The 9497-nt window shown below is 39.3% G+C and overlaps 1 protein-coding gene across 2 annotated transcripts; it reads right to left on the bottom strand.

The window, feature by feature from the left end:
* Positions 1-185: 185 nt before the first annotated feature.
* Positions 186-8985, bottom strand: LOC120047690 (B-cell receptor CD22-like). Of its 2 annotated transcripts, none has more exons than XM_038993243.1 (8): positions 8823-8985; positions 8331-8735; positions 7952-8200; positions 2455-2727; positions 2218-2308; positions 1813-1864; positions 1393-1520; positions 186-1188 (listed from the first exon to the last, which is right to left on the bottom strand). In XM_038993243.1, the coding sequence occupies exons 1-8, from the start codon at positions 8875-8877 to the stop codon at positions 1122-1124; spliced, it is 1320 nt and encodes a 439-aa protein (XP_038849171.1). In that variant the 5' UTR covers positions 8878-8985; the 3' UTR covers positions 186-1121. The 2 variants fall into 2 exon arrangements, with proteins under 2 accessions (XP_038849171.1, XP_038849172.1); XM_038993244.1 differs by having other exon boundaries at positions 1393-1514.
* Positions 8986-9497: the final 512 nt, after the last annotated feature.

Genomic DNA, 9497 nt, shown 5'->3' with positions numbered 1-9497 from the left:
ACCCTTAGCCATTTTTTGATACCCATTTTAATTGTTAGGTAGCCACCACCCACTTGCCACTGCTAGAGTCTTTCATGACTTGAGCTGACGAACACGGGAATACCCTCTCAGAATGAATAGGCTTATTAGTCTTATTTTCCCTTATTTGCATGTGCATATTTAGTTACTGAGCTAATGACTCATTAAATATTTCCATGGCTAGTTGTATTGAGTTGTGTTTTATTTCTAACCTGACCTATGATTTCTTATCAGGAAAATGTCCCCCATTGGAGATCCTGCCACAGAGGCCTGAGTTACTGAACAGGAAGTGACATCCTAGTATCTGAAGAATGGAACCTGTAAATGCCAAAGTAGAAAGGAGGAAGTATTGTGAGTTGGGGGTCTTAGTTAAATGTTTTTGGAGAGTTCCCAGGACAGTCCAAGTTGAGAAAGAATAAGGATTCGGAAAGTTATCTGTGAAATGTAATGTCTAACATCAACAGATGGTGGTAATTTCATCCAGCACTGTGTAATCTCAATCTCAAGTGTTACATTTCCTTGCTTTTATATTTCAGTACATTCTTGTTATATTTCAGTACATTAAGGCTGCTGTAATTTGTCAGGGAGACCTTCGTAGTTCATTAATTTAATCATAACTCATTATTTATTGAAGTTTATATTCACTTTAATCTGCAAACAATCTGTAAGTGACATATCATTATTTAATAAGGAATGTTTATCCTAACATATTAACAGTATACAGAATCTAGCATAATAACATTAACAAATAACGACCTGCCAAAATTACATCTCTTCAGGTGTTGAAATCATGAGAAATATACATAGCTCTTATATATTACAGAGCAATATGATATGCTTATTTTTTAATAATCTGTTGTTAAATGGCATACCCTGTGTGCTCATGTAATCATTTTATGTTTGTATTTGTATAATTATCCACTTTTTTACTGTTTATTTTGTATATTGTACACTGTACATTGTTTGTACATACACATACAGTATAACAGCTATGTATTTTGCTAATTAAAAAATGTCACTTAACATGCTTTTTTTCATTCACTTTTCTTGAGTTTACCATACTGTAGGCCTTGAGGTCTAGATATCAAAGTTCTCTGACCACCTCACTGTGTTTGTAGTTGGCTGTAGACAACTGCATCATCATCCTCTGCCTTGTTATTCAGCTGCCTCCTTTTAAAGGGAACAGGTTTTAGTGCAGATCTATATTTGTATTTACCTAGTAGTTATTACTATATTACAGATACTACGTAATGTAAGCCTGTTGTTGAATTGTTGGATACATGTTTTTGCAAGTTATTATGCAATTGTTTTGATACACATTATTTTCCTTGTGGAATTTACTTTGAGCGTCTCACTCACTCTGTGGTTATTTACCTGTGTGAAGGAGCAGGCCTGATATTGAGCTCTGTGTAATTCATGTCATCAGGATCAGTGATCGGCTTGGCTGACCGTCTCATGTTTTCATAGATGTCCTCTGGTCTAGAAAAGGTTGCTTTCTGTAACTAACAGTCAGAATACAGTCAAAATTCTGAGCACTGGCCCCTGACATAGAATGACTCTCTTTCTACTCATTGGCATATTTTAATTATCTCAAAGTTCAATGGGATTGATTTCCACATTTACCATTCAACTTTCATACGAGCTGTTTTTTAAATTAAGAAAAACAGAAAAAAAAGTCAATGTGTAAGGTTTGTTTTGCAATGACAACCTAGCCCATTCGCAATGACAACCACATTTGCAATGACAACCACAGTAAGGCCACTGTTCGTACTTTACTTTCCTCTGAACACCTACCTGGGGGACTGGTTTGGTTGGAAGCTTCTTCTCGGCCCTGTTCCACTTCCGTCTGTGGAGGATAAAACAAAGAGAGAATTCAGCCATACTAAATAGCCTGTCATGCTTTTCAGTAACTTTCCACTGTGGGCCAACCAAACCAACAGTTGGTGGTTGTCGATGCCAGTATGGTATATCTTTTGAAAGAACATTTGGAAATAAAGAAGTTGTGTAAGTCTCAGTTGTGACATGATTACGACATCAAGCCTGTAGACAGTGTATTTTCATTTGTATACACAGTTAAAGAGGGAGGGAAATGGGGCGAATATAATTGTGTACATTTCTAAAGAAGATAGGGGAGAGAGGGCCCTTCGGTGCACTATAATATATGTTTAGTTCTTTATAAGACATTTTCAAACCACTCACCTTTTTATGTAAATGTAGAGCACCACAATCACTGCTGTGACAAGGAAGAGAGCCCCAAATGCTGCCAGGAACACCATTAAATGGGCTGATTCTGGAACACAAGAGAAAATACACTATTAAACCTGATCAGATCATATACTGTAACTTCATATCCCTGTCTGCCATTGTTTTGTTGAGATACACAGGGCAGACATCACAACAGCGTGACATACAAGAAGTGCAGAAGTGTTGCAGTACCTTTAACTTTCAACTCCAGTTCTGTAGAGTTCTGTGATCCGAGGGCATTCTGGGCCATACAGAAGTACAGTCCACTGTCATCAGAATCTATTTCTTTGAAGGTGTGTTCTTTCCCCATCCCTAATCTTAGTGAAGTTAGTGTTCCTGTCCTCTGAAACCAGGTGTAGGTCTCTGCTGCAGGGTTGGCGTTATTGTTGCAGGTCAGAGTCAGACGACTGCCTTTCACTACCTCGGGGCTCGGGCTGACCTGAACAGAAACGTTCCTTGGAGCATCTGGAAGCAGACGTACAGAAAACAACATTGTATTGTGTGTATTCATTTGACTGTAAAGTCACCCCCCTTGGCGTTTTTCCTATTTTGTTGCATTACAACCTGTAATTTAAATGGATTTTTATTTGGATTTCACGTAATGGACATACACAAAATAGTCCAAATTGGTGAGGTGAAATGAAAAATATTACTTGTTTATAAAAATTCTAAAAAAATGAAAAACAGAAACGTGGTGTGCGCATATGTATTCACCCCCTTTGCTATGAAGCCCCTAAATAAGATCTGGTGCAACCAATTACCTTCAGAAGTCACATAATTAGTTAAATAAAGTCCACCTGTGTGCAATCTAAGTGTCACATGATCTGTCACATGATCTCAGTATACAGTTGAAGTTGGAAGTTTACATACACTTAGGTTGGAGTCATTAAAACTCGTTTTTCAACCACTCCACAATTTTCTTGTTAACAAACTATAGTTTTGGCAAGTCGGTTAGGACATCTACTTTGTGCATGACACAAGTAATTTTTCCAACAATTGTTTACAGACAGATTATTTCACTTATAATTCACTGTATCATAATTCCAGTGGGTCAGAAGTTTACATACAATAAGTTGACTGTGCCTTTAAACAGCTTGGAAAATTCCAGAAAATTATGTCATGGCATTAGAAGATTCTGATAGGCTAATTGACATCATTTGAGTCAATTGGAGGTGTACCTGTGGATGTATTTCAAGGCCTACCTTCAAAATCAGAGCCTCTTTGCTTGACATCATGGGAAAATCAAAAGAAATCAGCCAAGACCTCAGAAAAAAATTGTAGACCTCCACAAGTCTGGTTCATCCTTGGGAGCAATTTCCAAACGCCTGAAGGTACCACTTTCATCCGTACAAACAATAGTACACAAGTATAAACACCATGGGACCACGCAGCTGTCATACCGCTCAGGAAGGAGATGCGTTGTGTCTCCTAGAGACGAACGTACTTTGGTGCGAAATATGCAAATCACTCCCAGAACAACAGCAAAGGCCCTTGTGAAGATGCTGGAGGAAACAGGTACAAAAGTATCTATATCCACAGGAAAACAAGTCCTATATTGACATACCCTGAAAGGAAGGAAGGAAGAAGCCACTGCTCCAAAACCGCCATAAAAAAGCCAGACTACGGTTTGCAACTGCACATGGAGAGAAAGATCGTGCTTTTTGGAAAAATGTCCTCTGGTCTGATGAAACAAAAATAGAACTGTTTGGCCATAATGACCATTGTTATTTTGGGAGGAAGAAGGGGGGGCTTGCAAGCTGAAGAACACCATCCCAACTGTGAAGCACGGGGATGGCAGCATCATGTTGTAGGGGTGCTTTGCTGCAGGAGGGACTGGTGCACTTCACAAAATAGATGGCATCATGAGGAGGGAAAATGATGGGAATATATTGAAGCAACATCTCAAGACATCAGTCAGGAAGTTAAAGCTTGGTCGCAAATGGGTCTTCCAAATGGACAATGACCTCAAGCATACTTCCAAAGTTGTGGCAAAATGGCTTTAAGGACAACAAAGTCAAGGTATTGGAGTGGTCATCACAAAGCCTTGACCTCAATCCTATCGAAAATGTGTGGGTAGAACTGAAAAAGTGTGTGCAAGCAAGGAGGCCTACAAACCTGACTTAGTTACACCAGCTTCGTCAGGAGGAATGGGCCAAAATTCACCCAACTTATTGTGGGAAGCTTGTGGAAGGCTACCTGAAACGTTTGACCCAAGTTAAACAATTTAAAGGCCATGCTACCAAATACTAATTGAGTGTATGTAAACTTCTGACACATTGGGAATATGATGAAAGAAATAAAAGCTGAAATAAATCATTCTCTCTACTATTATTCTGACATTTCACATTCTTAATAGAAAGTGGTGATCCTAATTTACCTAAGACAGGGAATTTTTACTAGGATTAAATGTCAGGAAGTGTGAAAAACTGAGTTTAATTGTATTTGGCTAAGGTGTATGTAAACTTCAACTGTATATACTGTACAGCTGTTCTGAAAGGTCCCAGAGTCTGCAACACCACTAAGCAAGGGGCAAAACCAAGCAAGCGACACAATGAAGACCAAGGAGCTCTCCAAACTGGTCAGAGACAAAGTTGTGGAGAAGTACAGATCAGGGTTGGGTTATAAAAAGATATCTGAAACTTTGAACAGCACCATTAAATCCATTATTAAAAAATGGAAAGAATATGGCACCACAATAAACCTGCTAAGAGAGGGCCACCCACCAAAACTCACAGACCAGGCAAGGAGGGCATTAATCAGAGAGGCAACAAAGCGACCAAAGATAACCCTGAAGGAGCTGCAAAGCTCCACTGCGGAGATTGAAGTATCTGTCCATAGGACCACTTTAAGCCATACACTCCACAGAGCAGGGCTTTATGGAAGAGTGGCCAGAAAAAAGCCATTGCTTAACTTCTCTAAGATAGGGGGCAGCATTTTCACGTTTGGATGAAAAGCATACCCAAATTCAACTGCCAGCTACTCATCCCCAGAAGATAAAATATGCATATTGTTAGTATATTTGTAAAGAAAACACTCTGAAGTTTCTAAAACTGTTTGAATCATGTCTGTGAGTATAACAGAACTTATTTAGCAGGCGAAACCCCGAGGACAAACCATTCAGATTTTGTTTTGTTTTGAGGTCACTCTCTTTTCAATGGATTTTCATTGGGAATACAGATTTCTAATTGACCTTCTTGCAGTTCCTACCGCTTCCACTGGATGTCAATAAACTGTAGAAATTAGTTGAGGGCTTTTCCTTTGTGTAATGAAGAAGTACGGCCATTTTGAATCAGGGTCACTTGAAGTGTCCTGTTAGATAGAGGCGCGTGACCAGAAAGCATGCTACAGATTGTTTTAATCCTGTATTAAACACAGATCCCCCCATCTTCAATTTTATCGATTATTTACGTTAAAAAACACCTAAAGTTGTATTACAAAAGTAGTTTGAAATGTTTTGGCAAAGTTTACAGGTAACTTTTGAGGTATTTTGTAGTCATGTTTCACGAGTTGGAACCGGTGTTTTTCTGGATCAAACACGCCAAATAAATTGACATTTTGGATATATATCGACGGAATTAATCGAACAAAAGGACCATTTGTGATGTTTATGGGACATATTGGAGTGCCAACAACAGAAGCTCGTCAAAGGTAAGGCATGAATTATATTTTTATTTCTGCGTTTTGTGTCGCGCCTGCAGGGTTGAAATATGCTTATCTCTCTTTGTTTACATGTTGCTAAAACTCAGATAATAGCATCTTTTGCTTTCGCTGAAAAGCCTATTTGAATTCTGACATGTTGGCTGGATTCACAACCAGTGTAGCTTTAATTTGGTATCTTCCATGTGTGATTTAATGAAAGTTTGATTTTTATAGTAATTAATTTGAATTTGGAACTCTGCATTTTCTCTGGCTTTTTGCCAAGTGAGACAGTAGCGTCCCGCCTAAACTCAGATTTTTGGATATAAATACGAACTTCACCGAACAAAAAATACATGTATTGTGTAACATGAAGTCCTATGAGTGTCATCTGATGAAGATCATCAAAAGTTAGTGATTAATTTTATCTCTATTTCTGCTTTTTGTTACTCCTCTCTTTGGCTGGAAAAATGGCTGTGTTTTTCTGTGGCTATGTACTGACCTAACATAATCGTTTGGTGTGCTTTTGCCGTAAATCCTTTTTGAAATCAGACATGTTGGCTGGATTCACAACAAGTGTAGCTTTAATTTGGTGTCTTTCATGTGTGATTTCATGAAAGTTGGATTTTTATAGTAATATATTTGAATTTGGCGCTCTGCATTTTTACTGGCTTTTGGCCAAGTGGGAAGTTAGCGTCCCACATATCCCAGAGAAGTTAAAGAGAAAAATAAGCAAACATGATTGGTGTTCACCAAAAGGCATGTGGGAGACTCCCCAAACAAGAAGGTACTATGGTCAGATGAGACTAAAATTGAGCTTTTTGGCCATCAAGGAAAACGCTATGTTTGGCGCAAACTCAACACCTCTCATCACCCCAAGAACACCATCCCCATGGTGGTGGCAGCATCATACTGTGGGGATGTTTTTCAGCGGCAGGGTCTGGGAAACTGGACAGAATTGAAAGAATGACGGATGGCGCTAAATACAGGGAAATTCTTGAGGGAAACTTGTTTCAGTCTTCCAGAGATTTGAGACTGGGACGGAGGTTCACCTTCCAACAGTACAATGACGCTAAGCATACTGCTAAAGTAACACTCAAGTGATTTAAGGGGAAACATTTAAATGTCTTGGAATGGCCTAGTCAAAGCCCAGACCTCAATCCAATTGAAAATCTGTGGTATGACTTAAAGATTGCTGTACACCTGTAACGGCTTTCATATTCGTCCTCCTCGGACGAGGAGAGGCGAGAATGATCGGACCAATACGCGGAGTGGTTAGTGTTCATAATGATTTAATATAACAAAACTGAACACTGAATTACAAAACAAATAAACGAAGTGCAGAAACCTATACAGTACCGTGTGGTGAAAAACACAAACACGGAAACAAACACCCACAAAACACACGTGAAACCCCGGCTGCCTAAGTATGATTCTCAATCAGGGACAACGATTGACAGCTGCCTCTGATTGAGAATCATACCAGGCCGAACACAAAAATCCCAACATAGAAAATCAACCATAGACAAACCCACCCAACTCACGCCCTGACCAACTAAATAAATACAAGACAAAAGAAAACAGGTCAGGAACGTGACAACACCAGCGGAACCCATCCAACTTGAAGGAGCTGGAGCAGTTTTGCCTTGAAGAATGGGCAAAAATCCCAGTGGCTAGATGTGCCACGCTTATGGAGACATACCCCAAGAGACTTGCAGCTGTAATTGCTGCAAAAGGTGACTCTACAAAGTATTCACTTGTTTATTTCACAATAAAAAATATTTTTCATCTTCAAAGTGGTAGGCATGTTGTGTAAATCAAATGATACAAACCCCCCAAAAATCTATTTTTATTCCAAGTTGTAAGGCAACAAAATAGGAAAAATGCCAATTGGGGTGAATACTTTTGCAAGCCACTGTTTGTTTGTAGTACTGCATTTATACATTAATACAGACAATGAATCAACAAAGCCATCTCAGATGTACATTGGCCACTGAGAAGAGAAAACAACAACTTGAAGATAGCTGACTACTGAAAAATATTGCTGACTTACATCTCACATCCAGCAGTATTGGTGTAGACATGCCTTGCCCCAGACCACAGGAGTAGCACCCAGTGTCATTAGAGGAAAGTGGACCTAGGGGATACTGCCCACCGAGGACACCAGAGACACCAGGAAGTGGGCAGCCATCTTTAAACCAGAGGAACTCCATTTGAGGAAGGTTACAGGTGGAGGTGCAGGCCAAGGTGACGTGGTCTCTCTCCTTAACGGGGCCATTTTCATTTAACTTTAGGGATAAGACTGACATAAAGAAGATACATGTACGTATAACCAAATATAAGACATGTTGAAGGGTTAATGACTGACCATCCTAGGTTATGTAATACCTTAATTGTTTAGTGTGATGACATGTACACAAATCTAGATTTACCTGATATTGTCAGGGCCACACCCAATGGTCCTGTATATCCCTGAGGGGCCTGCTTATGTTTATTTGCCTCAAATCTGAAGAAGAATCTGCCACTGTCATCTTCAGTCACATTGTTGAGTTTCAGTGTGCAGTTATTGCCTTGGTCATAAAACTCTGTTCTTCCACTGTATCTTGTTTTATTAGTCAGTCCAGATGTGTTAAACACTCCATCTCCTTGCTGTGAGCCGTCTTGTTTTGTTTTGCCTCTCGGAGTGAACCATATCTTTCTTCTAACTTCCATCGTATCTGGGTAGCTGTACGTACAGGCAAATACCACTGATGAGCCTTTTGATGCACAGATAACGTTAGTCCTGTCCCTGTCATGGTACCAAACAGACCAGGTCTGTGTGCCTGAAAAGTGTGTGCCTGAAAACAGCGATTGAAACATCAATACATTGATTTATTCATTTTCAACTGATGGATATAATTAACTGAAACAAAGATAAAACGTACCTGGCAGGGAGAGTAGAGTTAACAGAGATAACTGTAGAATGTATTGACAGTGCATAGCGGCTTTAGCCCTGTAGGAAAGAGAGTTGTATTCCAGAAAATATATAATCAATACAATCTTTGATCCAAGAACGTAGTACAAACTGCTCTGCTGTGTGTTATCTGACCAGCAGTGGCCAGACAAATTATTTTTATTGAAGACTGGGGGGCTGTGGAGAAGTACTGATGTCAACATAAAACATCTATTTCGCTGAAATTACTGTCATACTTCTGCTTTTTGGAGAGAGAAAAAAATTCCAACAGTCACAACAATACCACAGCCAAACCACCAAACTGATTTGTGTTATTTTGCAATAACACCCACTGGGCAAAAACTGGTTGAATCATCATTGTTTCCATGTCATTTCAACCCCCCCCCCCCCCCCCCCCAAAAAAAAATCTGTGTTATGACATTGAGTCAACGTGAAAAACTGATTGGATTTGCAAAAAGTCATCAAACTTTTAACCTAAATTCAATGACACGGTGAAATGTGTTGTTGATTTCATGATGAATTCACAATAGTTGACAACTCAATACCTAACAAGTAATAATTCAAAACAAAATGTTGAACTGACATCTGTTCCCACTGGGCAGAAGCAGTATATAATATGGCATGGCATATACGTCAACAGTTTTGT

The sequence above is a fragment of the Salvelinus namaycush genome, chromosome 5, assembly GCF_016432855.1.
Source record: "Salvelinus namaycush isolate Seneca chromosome 5, SaNama_1.0, whole genome shotgun sequence".
NCBI classification, from domain to species: Eukaryota; Metazoa; Chordata; class Actinopteri; order Salmoniformes; family Salmonidae; genus Salvelinus; species Salvelinus namaycush.
The sequence above is the reverse complement of the archived record's forward strand: the minus strand, read 5'-3'. Positions and strand labels throughout refer to the sequence as shown.